The sequence below is a fragment of the Prunus persica genome, chromosome G3 (assembly GCF_000346465.2).
Source record: "Prunus persica cultivar Lovell chromosome G3, Prunus_persica_NCBIv2, whole genome shotgun sequence".
NCBI lineage: Eukaryota > Viridiplantae > Streptophyta > Magnoliopsida > Rosales > Rosaceae > Prunus > Prunus persica.
In genome coordinates this window covers 21,721,532-21,740,482 of record NC_034011.1, presented here as the reverse complement: position 1 = coordinate 21,740,482, position 18,951 = coordinate 21,721,532, and the positions used below count along the sequence as shown (strand labels likewise).

At 37.4% G+C, this 18,951-nt stretch overlaps 4 protein-coding genes across 5 annotated transcripts; all 4 read right to left on the bottom strand.

Annotated features, from left to right (window-relative positions):
• LOC18783060 lies at nucleotides 456-3,040 on the bottom strand. Its single transcript, XM_020560073.1, has 9 exons — nucleotides 2,774-3,040; nucleotides 2,564-2,680; nucleotides 2,032-2,132; nucleotides 1,863-1,934; nucleotides 1,669-1,750; nucleotides 1,452-1,527; nucleotides 1,269-1,363; nucleotides 1,115-1,174; nucleotides 456-629 (listed from the first exon to the last, which is right to left on the bottom strand). The coding sequence occupies exons 1-9, from the start codon at nucleotides 3,038-3,040 to the stop codon at nucleotides 456-458; spliced, it is 1,044 nt and encodes a 347-aa protein (XP_020415662.1).
• Nucleotides 3,400-5,512, bottom strand: LOC18783797 (uncharacterized membrane protein YuiD). The gene is made up of 5 exons (XM_007216351.2): nucleotides 5,152-5,512; nucleotides 4,867-5,023; nucleotides 4,730-4,780; nucleotides 4,457-4,549; nucleotides 3,400-3,850 (listed from the first exon to the last, which is right to left on the bottom strand). Exons 1-5 carry the CDS (start codon nucleotides 5,277-5,279, stop codon nucleotides 3,791-3,793), a joined length of 489 nt encoding a protein of 162 aa, XP_007216413.1. The 5' UTR covers nucleotides 5,280-5,512; the 3' UTR covers nucleotides 3,400-3,790.
• LOC18782015 (CSC1-like protein At3g21620) lies at nucleotides 5,817-12,387 on the bottom strand. Of its 2 annotated transcripts, XM_007217095.2 has the most exons (12): nucleotides 12,133-12,387; nucleotides 10,717-11,065; nucleotides 10,020-10,166; nucleotides 9,405-9,540; nucleotides 8,871-8,972; nucleotides 8,626-8,745; nucleotides 8,461-8,541; nucleotides 7,720-8,060; nucleotides 7,401-7,646; nucleotides 6,822-7,146; nucleotides 6,463-6,696; nucleotides 5,817-6,304 (listed from the first exon to the last, which is right to left on the bottom strand). In XM_007217095.2, exons 2-12 carry the CDS (start codon nucleotides 11,028-11,030, stop codon nucleotides 6,041-6,043), a joined length of 2,310 nt encoding a protein of 769 aa, XP_007217157.1. In that variant the 5' UTR covers nucleotides 11,031-11,065; nucleotides 12,133-12,387; the 3' UTR covers nucleotides 5,817-6,040. The 2 variants fall into 2 exon arrangements, with proteins under 2 accessions (XP_007217157.1, XP_020416649.1); XM_020561060.1 differs by lacking the exon at nucleotides 12,133-12,387 and having other exon boundaries at nucleotides 10,020-10,171; nucleotides 10,717-10,798.
• Nucleotides 13,357-16,221, bottom strand: LOC18784425. The gene is made up of 3 exons (XM_007215249.2): nucleotides 15,872-16,221; nucleotides 13,978-15,279; nucleotides 13,357-13,851 (listed from the first exon to the last, which is right to left on the bottom strand). Exons 1-3 carry the CDS (start codon nucleotides 16,052-16,054, stop codon nucleotides 13,624-13,626), a joined length of 1,713 nt encoding a protein of 570 aa, XP_007215311.1. The 5' UTR covers nucleotides 16,055-16,221; the 3' UTR covers nucleotides 13,357-13,623.

Here is an 18,951-nt window from a genome sequence, read left to right as displayed (position 1 = left end):
TGCTTTACACATTTTTCCAACATTTTATCGTGATGTTACAATAATAAAATTAGATGGTTCACATAAGCGATGCATGTGCAATGTGATGACTGTTTAAAAGTCCTAAAAGTAAAATAGTGTAAAACTTTCATTTCTATACATTTTGCTCTAACTACTTCAGTAGCTGAAGGTTTTAAGTGATGAGAATCAATAGGGTTGTTTAAGGTCAGGTGTTTTAGAGCTTCATGGTTTTATTGAATTTAGTAGCCAAAACTGACTTTTGGTTTTCTGCTATTCAAAATCAAAATAAAGGAATTTCATATGAACAAACTAGTGAGCAACTACAACCATTTAAATAGTTAATATGTTTTGCTTTGTACAATTGCGTTCTATTGGCCACTACTTGTGATGCAAGAGTTGTGTCCATCTCATTTTCCTTTCATAGAGGCCTCCTCATATCTGGTATTGCAGTTTAGTCACATGTTTGGTATTGCAGTAACATCATAAGGACCAATCAAACCTTCTCTCAGAATGCGCATGGCAGCTCCGACAGTGAATTTTCTTGCAAACAAGTAACATGAAGCGATTTTGGAACCGGTATGGCAGAACTCGGTGTGTTGTTCGTACTCATAGTATACATGGTCGATATCCTGTAAAAAACAAATATGATCAAAAAGTAAAAACAAGCAGACTGATATATCTTAGGCCATATGAAGTTTGGTGTCTGGATCCAATCCACAGAAGGAAAACAAGATAGCCTAGGCCATTTAAATTGATCAAGTTATGCGTGCAACGCAAGCAGGACAAGTTTTATAGACTTTGTTTCTTATGTGGGACATTAGAACTACTCACCTTAATTTCTCTCATCTTCCAAGGGCTTGCGTCTGCATAATCAAACGTTATAGGGTGCCAAGACCTTCTTTTCCATGGTATCGTTGACTGATTCCATGATGTGTAGGTCAATGTTCTTCGTTCCAGTTAGTCCTCAAGTCCACTTATCTTGTCACAACACACAAATGCAGAATTTGAATGAAATTCCCTATAAACTTTCCAAAACAAAGCACATCTTAAAAGATTATAACTACAGAAAACATTTGTTTATTAATATAGGAAAGAACAGAAAGCATCTGCTTACTGCAAGTAATGTCTGCACGTAATGTTCATCTGGGATGCAATTGCGATACTTCGGAACTGTCTGCATTAGAAACTTGAAATCAAAATCATGCTCCCGTGGACAATAACGGGCACATCACATGTATATACGTACGCTTTGAAGGCCAGGGGCAAACCCTTTTTTCTTCCTTCTTTTTCATGTAAAGTTTAGAAGACAGTATTTCCTTACAAGAAGTTGCCTCTTCAAACGCAGGTCTATAGGTGGCCGCCGCTGAAAATTGAGCAACATTTCAAGATGTCAAAAGAAACTTTCAGGCAGATGGAAATGGGACCAGATAAAGCCTCCCTGTATACCATACAGAATTTCCTGAAGACGGGGAAAACCGTATGGTCGTCGACAACAATTTCTGCATGTCTTCTAACCAAAGTTATCCACTGAGAATGAGATCAACATGACGTTACATCAATAGGAGGAATCAATATCTTGAAAAAGAAAAGAAAAGAAAAGCAGAACTGTGTTCAGTTGAACTATTTATTCCATCTCACTGCAGCAAATATACATGGAAGATATAAAACCTGGGATCCTTTTCGCCATCTCTTCTCAGGCATAGTAGGTGACATCTTCGGATCATAACGAAATCCTTTAACATCAATGAAGCTATAATGCAGAGACTACAAAAAGTTCAGCTTCACTGTTTCTTCCATATGTGTAGGAAACACAAAAATTTAACCAGCACTTCTAAAAAACATTCATTGCTGATATCAAATACCTGTCCACAAAGCTTCTTGGAGAAGACATTACATAGTTGTAAATGTAACTGAAGTTGTACAGAGGCACACAGCTGCGAATGAAGAAATAGACACAAAAAGTGCAAATTAGTTTGTTTTTGATACAGTTGGAAGAGGTCACTTGCATATATAAGAGGTGACGAGACCTACCTATCTGAGAGAAGGGCAAATATTTGATTGGCTGGATCATACAGAGCTTCTTCAAGTAGTAAGCGCTCTGCTTCTATCATACTTGATTCTCCCCATACTACCTGCAGCATAATTGCCAGTCAATCTTGTTGAAGGATAAATTGTTTCCAGGTTTAGTTAGTTAGTTAGTTAGCCAAGTGTATGGCTCATATGCCATCACATATTGTTGGACTAACATGTCCAGATTTATGCCAAGTGTACAGCTCACAAGCTGGTACAACTTTCTGGTTGTTGAGATATTCTTTTTGTACTGCTAGAATATAATGAGAGTGGAATGAGATCACACTGTGTGTGTGTGCATGATTACATTCATTGCCTAACAGATTCTCTCCCTCGCTTTTCTTTCTAAAACCTTTTCTCATATACTTTCTGTGCAAGAACATCTACTATTCTATAGAAACTTCAACAAATCTTACTAAGAAACGAAGGAACGGAACCAAGTAAAATATGAACAAATTGAAGCTGTACTTGTTCAAAGAAGCTAAAAGAACACCTGAATGCTGTTGTTCAGCTGTCGACCGTAAAAGAAAGCAGAACTTGTGGTTGATTCATCAAATGCAAAACCAGGCTCTGAACGAATATAAATCGAGAACTTTGCCACATCGCCATTCTGCAAAGCTCACAACAAAGCATATCAAAACTTCTCTCCATATTATGGTTCTGTTCACAACCGATTTCACTTTCTTTTTGCTAGCAAGCAAACCTTGAAGAAGGTGTCCCAGAGAAAATAAAGAGGAAGATCCCGATGAACGAGGAAGAGGAAGGCAACTTTCGGAGGGCCTTTAAACTGATCTTCATGAATGAAAGCATGAGACCTCTGAGACGTGAAGAATGATGGTGGGAGCTTGGACTGAAAATGGAGCACTCTAAGGAAAGCCAATAGACATAGAAAGATACTGACAATGATGATGAGACCTGTAACCAACCTCAAAAGTTGGCGCATGGGTGATGAAGCTCTCTTCTTTGTCATGGTTAGTTTTGTTCTCACTATTTCTTTGCAAGTGCCTCTGTGTATATGCGTGAGAGAGAGAGAATTGAAGGAACCGTTTTCAACTTCGATGTTTGAAGGTGCTTGTGGATTGAAGAGTTAATTAATAAGGAAAGCTGAAACTGCACTTATGCATTTCTGTTTCTCCGAGTCTGTTATTTGTTAAGAACCATTTTTCAATCTTAAAGCCTCTTCTGTTTATTTTATTATTTCTTTCTTTAATATAGTTTTTGGCAAACTCTAGCAGCATGAATTAGGCTTAAATAACCAAATTAATATCCGTTACAATATCATAATCGGAAACTCAGCAACTGTATAGACTTGAAGATGCACTTCTGGCCTTATTCTCGTAGCTTAAAAATCATATTAAAGCCGAGCGGCCTGTTAATCATGTCAGCAAATTACAGAAAAACTGACAGTAAACGCCAGTAAAAAGAAGAATACAATCTGGAACATCAACGGTTTCACAAAGGGGTGTCTTTTATTTAGTGAAGGTAACTTCTGTATACACAACAACAATGTTCAAATCCATCAAAAGAATATAGTCCCCCACCCCAGCATCTAGGTGGAGGCCCCTATTCTGTAAATGCCTTTACATGCTTTCAACAATTAGGAACTCATCCTACATCAGCTCTTTCTCTGCCCTTCCCTTGCCCTTTCCAAAACTACGGCCTCCAGTCAATAGCTAATCAGTATGAAGCTCAAAGAATCAGGTATCGGTCGTAAGATATCTTATTTGGTGTTCCGCATTAGATATGCCACTACGCATCCCAGCACGGCACCAGCAACAACCTGAGACCAAACCAAATAAAAATTTCATTGATACTTGAAGATTAAGATTATGAATATCTTACTCAAAAAGCTCCCCCTCAACAAAGCTATAATAATGGTTACCGTACAAGATAACTTAACTACAATGCATGTATGTCTAAACCTGTATTTCTCTGAAGCTAAACCTTGTAATTACTAACTACTTCATGATGATAAGAATGAAGTGGTCGATCCATAATAACAATGGTCGATGTACATTCTAGCTTTGTCCAGTGGAGCCAGCATGACAGAGTAAGACTATTGCATTTGCTAACTATACAAGCAAACAAGAAGCATCACCGGACAGCTACTTTGCAACAAAATGTCACTGGATAATGAACATGTTCACACGATTTACTACTCTGGCTAGGAAATGAATTATGGGGACAAAGAAAATTTTCTTTTCTAGTTTAATTAGCTAAGGACCATCAGCCGAATGGGATTACTAATTGCCCTGCTTCACGGCAACCACAATGAGCTTAAAATCAAAACATGAATATTAAGACAACATAATTTTCTAATAACATGGTGAGCTAATCTTCCGATTTACTCAAGTGATGTGCAGCAAGCAAGAGTAGTGCAACAAACCTGCAAGGGAGTATGTCCAAGTGAATCGCGCAGAGGTCTAACACTGGACAAAGGATGCTCCGGAGGAAGCTCGTACACAATTTGGTTCAGCAACTGCAACACCCATCCATGTGATAAATTAATCATATCAAAAAGCACACACGATAATCTTCTCTTACCAAACACCCAAAATTGAAAGTCTATCAACATAACATGTACACAAAAACGATTCCCATTTCTATATAAAACAAGCTCATAATTTTAAGCATCTAAGCTCACACAAGGAGATGTTACCTCGGCTTGCCGACCAGCATGAAGTCTCACTCCGGAGGCATCATACATCACCTGGAAAATACAATATGTAAATACACGGTATCGTTTTGACTAAACATGATATTTAGGGAAAAAAAAAGGTAAACTTTTCTACATACAATGCATGCTAAGACCAGAGCAATGGCGAAAGCGGGTCCTCCGACGCCATCTTGAAGGCCAATGGCGACCGCCAGAGCCGTCACCGTGGCCGAATGCGACGACGGCATTCCGCCGGAATCGAGCATTCGCTTCGAATCCCATCTCCTTTCTTTGTACCTGAGAGCAGCAACCCAAAACACTCAATTTTCACCCATTTGACTCTAAAATTTCCAAATTTATTTCTCAAATTGAAAAGTTCAGCTGCGGAAAAAATTGAAATTGGAGGAATGAGAAACTGTACGGACCAGGAGGTGAAGAGCTTAAGGAACTGAGCGAGAGCGCAGGCGAGGAACGCAGAGATGAGAGGGAGGTTCGACGGGATCGTTGCAGTCGTCGACGGTGAAGACGACGTCGTCGCATCCGCGGCCGTCATCACCTCGTCCGTTTTTCTCTTCCAATTAATTAATTGCTGTTCTCTTTAGACTGAAAGACTGTAGAACGAGGAAAGGAAAGAGGGAAGAGGAGGAGTATGAGTCGCCTGGGCCCACCAGCTGAGTTCAACGCACCAATCATAGATGAGTTGGAATGAATTGTCTGTTTTGGTTTTTACTTCCTTAAAATATTAAAAAATGCACCGCCCAATTGAGAAAAGAGTAGGGCGCACACGTGGGCCTATGTTCGTATCATATTTGGTATATCATTTTGTGTACCACCCATTTAATAGAGGTGGATTTATATACGACACCTTCACTATAGAATTTCGCACACAAGGTCATTTACAAATGTGCCTAGCATTGTTTTTAAGTTTTTCAACCAAAAAAAAAAGGGCTCAAAATGCGGTGGATTTGGTAAGAAGCAAGAAATAGAGAAATTTGGAATTTGGGTTTCTCCAAGGAAGAAGCAAAGTTATTTGCATGACCAAGAAATTCTACTCACCGTGCAAGAGGACGTGTAAAAGTACAAGGACCTATTAAGAAATTGTTCTCCTATAATAAGAACAAGAAAACAAATCCCCCAATTGCAGCAACTACAAAATCTTCCAAGAATCATATACCTATTTGTTTTGCTCCACACAGTGAAACATCTTATAGTACTTCCTCTATCTCTACAATTCCTTTTTCCATTTACAATGCCCTTGGTGTCAACCTCCTAAGCCAAAAATGTACAGAAAACAAAGAGTAATAGTACAGACTCTTAAGGCCGGAGCATCTTCTGGGTGTCATCGGGTAGGGATGATGATGAAGAACCACTATATTTGCTGGGCAATGGTGTATTCCTTCGAGACTGGCGTTTCGTTGGCACGACTGCGGGCTCCTTCTCGCATTCTTCGGCGGCTGCTTCATTCTCACTGTCATCTTCACCCTTGAAAACTGGGTGGATGTATGCATTTTGAAGGAAGCCTTTCAAGTTCAGATTTGGCTCTCTTGCACGTTCTAATGTATCTTTCATCATTGCTTCCTGCAATTCACCATAGAAAAACATCAGCATCAGCATAATACAAACCCAAATGCCTTAAAAGAAAACTGAATTAAACGAATTCATCAGAACAAAGAACATGTTTAAGCACCAGAAACCAATACATAGAACCGGGTCTCCCAATAGCAAATCTAACATACCTGTAATGGATATCTGATGAAAGCAGGTTCGTAGCAGCCTTTGCAAAATCTATGGAACCATATGGTCAACACTGGGAGTGTGATAAGCAGTGGCGTTGACTGAGCAGCTTCTTTAGTGCTTAACAACCCCATCAGTAGCAGTTGTGAGACGATAAGTGCTGTTATGATGCGCCCATGGACATCAGGCCAGAATGCTGCAGCGCTTTCATACTCCTGATTATAGACATTTATAATCTAGAAATATTGGAAAACAACATTAGAATTTAGCAGAAGTACTGAGTCAAGGGATTGCATAAATGAATTCTTGTTATCTGGCCAACAAATAACAAAACCTTCTGTTAGAAAAATGTAAAACTAACCTGATGACGATAAACAACATATGCCAGGCCAAAGAATACTATTATGAATGGAAGTAGGATTGGCGACACCACAGCATAAACAAGGCCAAGTAAGAAATAGAGTTGTATTTGAGGTTCACCGGTGTTGAAACCAAGGGTTCCTGGATCCATGGCCTCTTCCCTATCCTTTTCAGTCTTCACCAAGAGGAAATTTTTCAAGTGATAAATAATCAAAGGTTTCAACCTTAGAATCTCCCCAGCAACTCCGGCCCACCCATCGACCATTATATAAGTTATAAAGAAAGTTGCCTTCATTGGAATTGAAACACCAATTGTCTTTGGGATCCTGCACAAATAGCCAATTAATCATATATCAGAACTTTTTGTATCAAAGCAGCAATCTCAACATCGGATACAGAGAGATGAAGCTTATATTCATTGTAGACCCAATAAGCTGGATCAATATGTCAAAAATGGTATAGCTTCTTATAGGACTTTGTATATGTATGAAAAGAAAAAAAAGCTTTCTTATATTATAAGTAAGTATCTCTCATAGTACACCAAACTAAAATAAGTAAAGGTGCAGATACAAGAACATACTCATTAGCAGATTGGTGGATGAATTTATCTAGTTGTTGAAACGCAGTTCCAGTGATTATGCTCCCAAGAAATACGTTGACAAATTGGAAAATATAATATCTAGTAGCCGATCTCCTCTCTAGAGCTGATATGCTATTAAATCCTTCAAATTTGGACATTATCATCAAAATAGTAGGAAGGAATATGAGAAAAATCTTCAAAGCAATTCCAGGTAGGAAACCTTGGATAAATGATTTTATAAATTTCCTGCATGACAAACAGGATGCTGTTAGTGCATGCTGATGGTAGTAAAAGTAATTAAGTGTTGAGCAATACTTACACTTCAATAACGGGCTTTAGGAAGGGGACTGCTTTCTCAATACCCTCAATGTTTGCAAGGGATTGTACAAATGCAATGGGTATCATAAAAAAGAAGGTGAGGAAGAAGAAAGCAACGGCAACTACAAGCCTCCTGATTGTCAATGAAACATAGGGGATTGCCAGGTTATCCCAACAAACATCACGGGGTTCCGGAGCCCACTCAGTCAACCATATAGTTGGGTTTCTGGATTGCTGAGTTTGTGCACAAACAGCGGCATTCCATCGAGTTCTGAAGGACACAAATGCTGCTGGCATGATAGATTTAGGGTTGCTTGTAATCTTATCTCTCTCTGAAGATATCTGTCAAAAGTAAATTTGAAAAAGAAAGAACGTGAGTAATCCCATGCTTCAGTAAATTCACAATTTAACCCCCGCATTCCACTAAAAATGCTAGGAGCAAGCACTATGTGAGCTGAAAAGCCTCTCTAGTCTGATATTTGTGCAATAAAATGGTTTTTAAAATAATTGATCTATTAACTAAATGGCTTTAAAGTACAAGGGAATATGCTAGAGGAACAAAAATACAATAAAAAATCTAATAAAAAAAGCCTCCGAAGGAATAACCGAAGTATGCACAATGACAGAAGGAACAATAAGTAGCAAATCAGGAGTTGAGCTCACTCTGGAGCTTTCCTTGTCTTCAGTACAACATAGAGCAAGTGAGGCGGAATCATTTTCAAAATAGTTAAGTGCTACTTACTTCTTTTAATAGCCTCTCAATCTCAGATGTATAGAAATCAATAGCATCCACCCGATTACCCCAAAGACCAAGAAATCCAGTCTGCTCACAAGACATTGTTAATGGATATGAGAAAATAGCATGTTGAAAAGAAAAGGAAAGGAAAGAAAAAGAAGAATGCAGTACCTTCTTAGATGGTCTTTTGGATGGATTTCTAGACAATTTAAGTTGATAGTAGTCAAGCCAATTCTGTAACTTCTTCTTCTCATTGACTAATTTAGAAAGTTTGTTTGCATTGTAAACAACCTGCATGCAAATACTTCAGCAATAAAAACAAAACCAGAAACATGGAAGAAGAGCAGGTTGTGTAAGTGGCTAGTGTAATGTAAGTATAGTATTTATGGATGTAAGGGAAAGCAAAAGGATCAAACCTGATGAGTGAGATAGTGGTCTGGATGGTTGACCAGAAAAAAATGTTCCACAAGCTGACTAACTGTTTCATCAGGATCTGGTGGCACGTTTCTAACCAGTACCTACCAAATTTATATATTTCACAACATTTAAGATCAAGAAAAGTAAAAAGAAATGTTTAAAGTACATAGCAGTAAGGATATATATCATGTAGTGATGACATGTGTAGACAAAAGTAAAGATCATAGTCTGTACAAATACAGAGGAAATGTTGGTCTAAATTGATGAGTAAAAAGGGAAAACAAGACTTTTGTGTGCAAATATACCGAACACTTAACTCCTGGTAATATCAACTCATAATTTATGTCTTGAAACAGCATAAAGAAATTAAGTTCAAGTAGAAACTTGCATGATAAGACTGACTTCAAGTTCAATTTAACATATAAATTTAACCCCTTGACCCCAGCCCGCCCTAGTAGGTCCTCAATATTAGGCTTCAATGTCAATTTATTTATCATATAAGTAAGCTTGAGAATACATCAAGTTGATATTACTGTGAACTGATCAGCGCGCCTCTGGTCTGATGCAAGAAAATGCAACCTCATTGATGCAACCTTCTCATACTCCCTTTTCAATACATAGCATGTCCACAATGTAAAAGCATAAGCCATTACTAAATGAGTCCAAAATCTGCATCAAAAGTTAAATAATCATCAGAAGATAAAATCCTTGGATTTTAAACAAGTTTCCATGCACAGTAACATCTAACTGACTCCCAAGTCTGCATCAAATGTAAATAATCATCTGAAGTTGGATTTTCATACTCAATTCATGAAAATGTACACAGATCAATATTTTAATAATTATTTTACAGAGCTTCTTTGTATAATCCATTTCTGAAATTCAGGGGAAAAACAATAATTCCTTTGGGAGAGCTTCATTATTTTTATCTTATTTTGATTGGCAGAAACTAGGCAGGTTCACATTAATATTTGCATATTAGTTTAAAAGCTAATTCTTCTCAATTAAGACAAACTAAGAAGTTCATAACTAAAAGTTGAACACACACATACACTTCCCGTGCACACTTGAGGAAAAAATAGCAAAACTTATAAAATAAAACAAAAAGTTGTGCAATATTAGAAATTTGTGAAGAATGTATTGCATACCTACTTGATCCAACAGGAACGTTTGAAATAGAGAGCTCATCTATGTTGCTGAAAACTACATTTGAATTCTTTAGGGTGCTATTGGTCCAATTGACCGGGACCATGACTGCAAATGCTACGAATGCGATGGGTACAAATATTTTTAGCCTGCACTTTAATGGGCCAAAATCTCACCATCAGTCAAACAAGACAAACATTGAAAATCAGAGCCAGAAAGAAGAGATATATTCAGCCAATGCAGAAAACAATTTATGCAAAGACAGATATGGGTTGACAAGATACTTGAAACACTTGCCATATGCTATTCAAATTATCTACACTGATTTAGGATATAACGGGACATGGTAATTAGAAAAATGTAAAACAACTATCAGTTTCAAAATTTAATATTGATACCATATGAGTTCTCCATTTAGAGATCTGAACAACCTTAACCTGTCCGTAGTGTAGTATACTTCGTATTCAAGTCCTTCAAATTATTGGAAGTTGCACACACATCATACATATAGCAGATACTTAGTCACATAATAGAATTTTTACATAATGACATTCTTATGTACCTGCATCTTTATTCTCATCAAAGTATATAATTGCATTTAAAAAGAAAAGAAAAAGAAAACTGTAATTAAGAGACCAACCCTTCAAGTAAATATAGCTGCTAATGAACTGAAGCAAAAGATGATCTACCAAAGCATACCCTATCAAGTAAATCCTCAAGTAAGCAGCAGAGTCCAACCCTGCATGGTCAATTAGCTCAGGTTCTGGCATTTGTAAGGCAGCAGGCATCCAATTCAGGAATTTGGCATATGATCTGAAGTCCAGATTCACAAACTTGCTTACAAGTGCTCCTCCACTCGATGGACTGCTCCTTAACCCTTTAATATACCATTTCGGAAAGTAGACCCTATCATTGACGGGTTGAATACGAAGTATGGCAAATGCCACAAAGAAAGCACATGCAGTGAGAATATTGATGGCTGCTGCAACTGCTATATCATTCAGTGTAGCCATATCTCACTTCAAAGAAATATACGTGAATGATCCTTCTGTAATATGGATCAAAAAAGAGGGTAAGCTTTAATATTCTCAATTAAATAAGATAAAATAGAAATAGACATAGGGATATTGGTTTGCACACGGCGTCGTTCTAATAATACTGAGAGAAAAGAGAAGAAGAGAGCCTTGGAGTCAGCAAAATCCTCTATTGCAGAGTAAAAGGAAAGAAGGGTCTAAATTAAAAACTTGGACTTCTCTTGGACGTCGGTGGTTCACTGCAAAAGAACCTCTCCTTTATGAGAATACCAGTCCCTCAAAACAAATAAGGGAAGGACACCCCTATGTGGTTAGGCCTCTATTTTTATTTGTATGGAAACCTTGTGGTTTGAAGTTATAGAAAAAAGGCAAGATTGTAATTTCATAAATACAATGGTTGGCACATATGAAATTTAAAAAAAGTTAAATGAAAATACATGCCACCGACAGAACAAGAAGACATGGGGTTCCATGTAAATAGGCCTAAACAAGGGAACTGATATGAACTGGACCCGATAAAGCAACCAGAAGCAAAGGTGATCTCTGTAGTGCATGCCTTTCAAAGCAAGCTTTTTCGCATCATCTCAAAATAAAAACGCAGAATAAGTTTCTAAACAATTTCCAATATCTCAGATACTAAAAGTGATAATTTTGTGAACAATATTGCAGCATTAAAACGAATACATCAAATACAACAACAACCAGCAGATTCTGTTGAATAACTTTCAATTCCTTTGCATTGGGACTTAGAAAAAAGAACACAAATTTGTCATAAAAAAACAGAGATCGGACTGAAAAAAAGAGTGATAATTGATCAAGAGAACGATCCAAAACTTAGATATCCGTTAGAAAATCACAGACGGAAGAGTGCATTTTCTCGTTCTCTTCCCCGCTATTTCATTTCTCAGTAAACAAACAAACAACAAAATTCAAAGATTTTACACTTACAGAAAACCAAATCAAGTAAAGAAAAAAGTCACAATCTTTTGAAGTCTGTACGTATTGGATCCTTCCCCTCCGAACTTTCTCGACAACCAAACACGCATTAAGCTTTAAGATTCAGAAGCACAAGCAGTCTTACCTCTATTACGCCGGACGAACTGAACTCACTTCTTCTCTCCTTGACAAGCCAAACACAACAACCTCAAGTCCTCATCAAGACCAAAACGCAGCGTCTGAGTTCAACCGGAAAGCACGAAAAGCAATATAAAAAGGCTCTCCAGACAAAGCAGGGGCCTTGAAAGTCGCAGGCCGGTGAAGACAGTGGCTGGTGCTAAAATGCGCCTGCTGTGTAGAGAAAGCGACGGAAAGTGTTGGTTAAAAGACGCGAGTCGCTGTCAGTCGGCTAGGGAAACGAATCAAACGAAGCAACGTTAGTGATGACGATGTTACTAACAGTCGCTTCGGTTATGGTTTTCGATTTAATGGATAATTAAAATATGTAATTTTGGAATTAATGAGGAAATTAAAAGTTGAATCTGTGTTAGAAACGGAAAAGAGAAGGAGAGTTTTTTTGTAATCGCTGGGGCCACTGGGATTTTGGTTGTCGGCATGTGGGAAGGTGAATTGAGTGTCTCTTTATGTTGGCAGCCGAAAAGGTAGGGCCCACGTCTGTACATTTCAAACGGCTACTTATTTCTGTGCTTTTTGACTGTTGGAATGTGGACACGTGGGCCATGAATGGGATCTGAGCTCTAAAGCGAAGCACTAGTATTGGACTTATTTGCTCTTGCTAGGTTTACTGGCATGAAAAAGAAAGAAGAAGAAAACAGTGTCCAAAAGTAGGAAGAAAATTATGGGAGTGGTAGGTCCTTTGTTTTAAGGTATTTCTTTCTTTTCATGGCTCTTCCAGGGATATGTTACTATTTCAAGGCTAGAGTTGTAGCACTGCACTCAAATACAACTCACATTGAGAACGTGGGAGCTCTAGGTGGAAAGCTTGGCACGCCCATAATTTAAGGACTTCGAAGTTTGAACTTCAATTGTAAAGTTGTATTTCTAGCGGCATTCATTTTGCATTGTCAACTTCCACAATCCAACGTGTTTAATGCTAGTCGCGGAAAAAAAGAAGAAATTTTTTAGTGTGACAGTAATGCGGTATGCTGATTGTGAGCATTGATACATTGAATTGGTAGCTTGTAGGTTAAAACATTACTCATGCTGGTATGGATGTTGTTGACCTGTACTTGAGCACATTAGATTGTAGGTGAAACATATTTGTAAAGTTGTGTAAACAGGAACATGGCGGCACGTTAATGTAAAGTTAACAGCATTTTCACATTTGCCAATGATCCACTCACAGTGAATGGCAGACATCTTTCTCATTAAATATTCAACTTTTTTTCTCTAAATTCTTTGCTTCATTCTATGTCCAGCAAAAACATAGATCCATCGTCACATGCACAAAAGATACAGTTGAATAATCATATAATACAATCAGATCTTGGCTCTCCTTCCTTTTATTCCTTTATCTCAGGTCAATACATAGCAGCAATTATATTTTACAAGGGCACAATTCAAACACACAAGCAGGCTTTGGCAATGCAGGGAAACTGGGAACTCATGCCTGGCTTTAATTCTTCTGATGCACAGCAACCCGGTGGATGTCCATGTCCTTCAACATGACAGAACGCCCACATGAATCACACGGGGCAGTTCTCGACCCGCATGCACTCTCGTGCTCAGACAACCCTCTCAATCTGTCCCGAACATCTAAAGCAGAACTTCCAGCGTGAACCATGTCCCCACAGAACCGACAAGCAATAAGGCGCAGGGGGCAAACTGAGGCTTGGTGTTGCACCTGCAAACATGGAGAGAAAATTTCAGCCTTCCCAAGTTCATAGACTAATGATTCGATTTAAAATTTTACCAATGAAATGAAAATGTAATGATGCAGAAAGGAAAGGGGCAGAAAAATATAGCTTACCATCTCTTCCTTCTCAAGCACAATTCCACAGGGGCAGTGAAGCGGCTCATGGAACACTTTCATGTGCTTTTCCATTTCTCCCTGGTGAAAAGCTTGCCCACATTGCTGACAATGCACATGATTCTTGGCCTCCTCAACCCTAAGAACAACTCCACAACCAGCGTGCTGACAAACAACATTATGTCTGCTACAATAGGCTTCATGAAGTCCTATAGTCCGACTGGGTATATAACGTTTACAGTTCTTACACTCTACAGTATCCATCTCCATTGATGATGAGGAAGACACAGCCTGCTGACCTACCTTCCGATTACTGTCATCTTGAACATTCACAGATACTTGGTACTTAGTTGTTCCCTTAAAACCATAAATACCAACACTGTAAGTTCCTGCTTCCAAGCTCTTATCTTTAGAGCTAAGGATCAATACCTTCGAACCAATGTCATGAGATGACCATTCATGCTGGTGCCTTGTTGGGAATATGAGAGGATGCTTGGAAATATAAATATCAGTATCCCCAGAATTTGGCTCTGCGTCTATTCTCACCTCAACTTTCGCATCTACCGAAGCAATTTTCTCCCAAGTATTATTATCTATTGAGAACTTGTAATACGTGTAGTTCCCTTCATCAACCATTCCAGATTCTGATGTTCCAAATGTAAGTGGTTTTAGGACATTCTCATGAGTCTTTTCTGAAGCTGTATCAGCACCAACTATGTCAACTTCAATATCTGTTTCTAGAACAGATACACTTGAGGAGGGTCTTAATTCAAGGACCTGTAACTTATATACCAGCTCACCATAGTTAACTATAAATATATCATCTTCAGAAAGGGTTGCATGCTGACGAAGGCTTGTTTCAAGGATGGCCTTGTGATTGGGCAAGTCTGAAAAACCTGCCCTAAGAGGTTGAAGTTTTGCATAAGTCCCTTTAGACAGCCAGACATAGCGAACTTCAATCAGAGGAATACTTGGTGTCTCTGCTGGAAATAAATTCTGCCATACATGAGGGGGGAGGCCAACAAAACCTTCCTCGGCAGTGAACTCCAAAACACCTGAATGGGTGCTCCTACCCTTGTCCTTATCAGCATCAATCATTTCTGAAGAAGCCTCTTGATGAACTGACGACAATTTAAAGTATAAAGGTCCCTGATCAAAAGCACCTTGTTCTTGCAATTCATTGAAGCAGGAAGATGGGAGCTTGATCTTATCTCCACTACCCTGAAAAGGTACTGCTTCCAATACACGGTAAAACATGATTCCTCGTCCGACCAGTAGACTTTCTTGCATTTGTTGATCAACCTGAGGAAATAGGCGTTAGGAAATAGGCATTTCTTGCAACTAATCAACTGAAAGAACTTGAACTTCCCCTTAAATTGATTGCATATCACATTAAGTCCCAAAGGTTGGCAAGCCCAAATTACCAAGATAAAAGGTTTATTTTTTATTTTTCATGAAAGTATAGATTAAGGGGAGCGTGTCAATATCGATATGGAGACTAAAATAGAAATTTATTATGCGATATATATTTGGGTAAGTTTAGGCCATACCTAGGAATAAATCAATAATCATTGTGATTTTCCCAGGCACATTGTAAGCATAGCTATTCAATTCCAATGACATTGATTGCCAAGGCATTATATGTTTGAAAGTTTCCAGGGATTAATGAAAAAAAAAAAAAAAAAAAGGGCTTTCTATGAATAAAGTCATAAACTTTCAAAGAGCTACGCAGTTTTCTATGAATAAAGTCATCAACTTTCAAAGAACTGAGCAATCTCAGATACTCTTTCCAATCATTGAAACAATCAAACATATAAAACAAGCTTAAAATCATGCAAATACCAATTTCAACAATCAAAGTGATCGGAAGAATAATGGGGTTTTAGAAACGAACCTTAAGCTGGGCTTGGGCGGCATCGAAGAGGCGGCTGGATCTCTCAGCATCAATGGCTTCTCTTTGCTTCTTAGCTTCTTCTTTACGCTTTCTCTCCCTTTCCAATTTCTTCCTCGCCGTCTCTTTCCTCTCCTTCTGCTCCTTGTCCAGCTTCTCTCTCGCTCTCCTCAGCTCAAAATCCATCTCTCTCTCTTTCTCTCTGCTTTTCTGGTTTGTGTGGCTTTGCTCGTATTCGGAAGGTTTTTGTTCTCAAATATCAGAGTCCCAGTTCGTGTTGGTTAAGAAGAATACACAGAATAGGAAAAGAAATTGGTTTTCCTCTTATGTTGGAATTGTGTATTTTGTTGGTTCCACGAATTTTCTTTTCACATGGATTTATTCCAGAAGGATCGGGGCCCTTCCTTTAGGAAGACCATTTGACTACTTCATGGGCCACCAAGCCCAAATCACATTATATTTATATATATAAAAAGCCCAAAACCAATTTCAATTACTCTTATGTTATTTTATTTTATGTTTTTTCAGGTGGTGATGGTAGGGTTCGTTTAGGCTCATAAGTTGTTTTAGGGTTTTTGTTATGTTGAGTTTGTGAATTTTGTTTGGGTTTATGGTTAATTGTGATTAGAGGTAATTATATTTTTGGTCATTGAGATTAGGGTCGAATTTAATTTTGATCACCAAAATTTCAATTTTCTGATTTTGGTCACTGCATTTGCAATTGTTAGCAAATCAAGTGAAATGTTTCAATTCCATAAGTTTCATTAATTTTAAAATATTTTAAAATTAAATTCAATATAATTACTCTAAACCCTTAAAAAACACAAACATTCACGACAGAGAACAACCCCAATCTCCTTGGCGTCGTCTGCACAAGTCCAAGGTTCATGAGAATTGGGGGTTTCGAATTTGTTTACTAAACTATACAACGATTTAGTATTTTCAACTTTCATTTTGGTGAAAAATCGACTGATTATGAGGTTTTCAATTTATATGTTGGTGAGGAATCAAGAGAAGATGGCATGGAGAAGAAGAGAATTTGGTAGAGGCTCAAACAACCTAGGTGAAAAAACGACTTGGAATTTGAATGTTTTTGGAGTTGAGTTGTCATTCATAGAGTGAATGAGATCAAAACTTTACTTATTAACATAAGCTTATAATGGCATCGATGATTCAAAGGAGGCTGCAGATTTACCAATACAAAGGAGGCTATGTTTGAGAGAAGAAGGCTCCTCTGTTGCGAGCGTTTGGTTTTTTTGTTTTTTTGTTTTTTTTTTCAAGAGCTCTTGGATTAATGGGACAATTTGAAGCTTGTTTCTTCTCCTGGTGATTGAGCAAGGGTGCTTTTTATTAATAAATAGTATAGCCGCGCGGCTATATTATGGTTTTTTTTTAAATATATGTTTTTAATAAATAGTATAGCCGATCGGCTGTACAGGGATTTTTTTTAATTAATAGTATAACCGCGCAACTGTACTTTTGTTAAAAAATCGCCACCTAAGCCATATGCGTGCGGCTATATGGGGGGGTTTTTTTTTTAAATAAATATTAATGAAGAGTATAGTTGCATTGGGATACATTTTTAATTAATAAATAAATAAATAAATTTTTTTCCTTATTTTTAGTTATTGATAATGATAAGAGTAATTTAAAGCATTATCCTTTACTATTAGGCCATTGCCCGAATTTCTATTGTCCCTTTTTGATTTCTTTACTTTTCTAGAGTTATTACCCGTATAAAGAATTTAGCATTTTTCTCGTTTAATACTCATATTATATGCGTACATCTGTATTTTTCAATAATATTTTCGTTTTCCATACACATCTTAAAGACTTTAAAATACACTTTTTTTAAAAGCAAACGTACAATACACGAACATACATATTTTTCATGTTTAATACACGTATTTTTCACAAAATTTTCAATAATACACACGAAATTTATTTATTATACACATAATTTTTATATATTATTGAATAAAAATAATAGATATTTAAATATTGTATAATGGCTGAACTTTTCAGTTGTAATGTGCCAAAAAATTTCAGAATAAAACACGTACGTATTTTATTCGTATTTTACTAACTATGAAAGAATTTGAGAGGCTATGACTATTTCTTACTTGTAAGAAAAATACAAGATGGTGATTTTGCAATCTCTTTGTAAACCAGAACAAAAATTGCAAACAAAATTTTATGAGTATAGTAGTAAGAGAGGTGGTAGTATTGACTTAATAAATAAACTAGCCTCTCTGCACGCGCTTCCGCGCATGCGAGAGGTTTTTTTAAAAAAAATTTAAATTTATTTTAGAATTAAAAAAGATAATGGATATTTGTGTTCCATAAAAATAGGATCCATTATCTGAATTTTCTTTTAATTTTAATTTTTTAATACGAAAAATTGTGAATTTACCATATTATCCTCATTTAATTAATAATTTCAATTCTTAATGTTTGCATTAACCAAGGGCATTTTCTGGTATTTTGAATGTTTCACCATTCTCTGCCTTTTGCTTTATATATATAGATAAAAAGCCTTCATATATCTAGCGCCTGGAAAATGGAAGCCCAAACAGCCAAGCCCAATAACTTGGTAATATCATACGAAGTGAAAAAAAAAAAAAAAAAAAGGGAATTTCGGGGGAGGTCTGTCAGACAACCCTGTGAGGCTGTGACCACCCCAGCGGCCCAGCCAGCTTGATATCAGCGACTGAGAACGATCCTCTACTGCCACAATGATCGAAGACCTCGAAGCTGGCTAATCACCCTCTGATCCCAACGGTCATGGTTCATCCCCACCAGACTTTGGTTCCTGTCTCCTTAGAAATCAAGGATACAGATGTACAACCTACAGAACAGATCCTGTCCAAGTAAGGTCGTGTAATGAGTTCACTGAAAGCGGCTATTAAAAAAGAGTCTCTCTTTCGTATATTTCAGATGTGGGAGTTTTTGGAGTTTTGAATATACTTTTGAGCCATTTGGGTGTTGTTTTTAGTTCAACCATGAAGTAGATCTTCCTTTCTGTCGAACAAGGCCATTATAATTTATAAAGGATTCTCAGCTAAATTCAGCTGCAACAATAG

Coding starts and splice junctions, on each gene's coding strand:
- LOC18783797 (XM_007216351.2), bottom strand. CDS start 5,279: ATGACGGCCGCGGATGCGACGACGTCGTCTTCACCGTCGACGACTGCA. Junction 5,024..5,151: donor CTTAAGCTCTTCACCTCCTG/GTCCGTACAGTT, acceptor TGCTGCTCTCAG/GTACAAAGAAAGGAGATGGG. Junction 3,851..4,456: donor TTGGACATACTCCCTTGCAG/GTTTGTTGCACT, acceptor GTTTGGTCTCAG/GTTGTTGCTGGTGCCGTGCT.
- LOC18783060 (XM_020560073.1), bottom strand. CDS start 3,040: ATGACAAAGAAGAGAGCTTCATCACCCATGCGCCAACTTTTGAGGTTG. Junction 2,681..2,773: donor TCTGGGACACCTTCTTCAAG/GTTTGCTTGCTA, acceptor TGAGCTTTGCAG/AATGGCGATGTGGCAAAGTT. Junction 1,364..1,451: donor CCCCGTCTTCAGGAAATTCT/GTATGGTATACA, acceptor CTCAATTTTCAG/CGGCGGCCACCTATAGACCT.
- LOC18784425 (XM_007215249.2), bottom strand. CDS start 16,054: ATGGATTTTGAGCTGAGGAGAGCGAGAGAGAAGCTGGACAAGGAGCAG. Junction 15,280..15,871: donor CCGCCCAAGCCCAGCTTAAG/GTTCGTTTCTAA, acceptor CTATTTCCTCAG/GTTGATCAACAAATGCAAGA. Junction 13,852..13,977: donor TGCTTGAGAAGGAAGAGATG/GTAAGCTATATT, acceptor CCATGTTTGCAG/GTGCAACACCAAGCCTCAGT.
- LOC18782015 (XM_007217095.2), bottom strand. CDS start 11,030: ATGGCTACACTGAATGATATAGCAGTTGCAGCAGCCATCAATATTCTC. Junction 8,746..8,870: donor ACCACTATCTCACTCATCAG/GTTTGATCCTTT, acceptor ATTTGCATGCAG/GTTGTTTACAATGCAAACAA. Junction 7,147..7,400: donor ATCCACCAATCTGCTAATGA/GTATGTTCTTGT, acceptor CTATTTGTGCAG/GATCCCAAAGACAATTGGTG.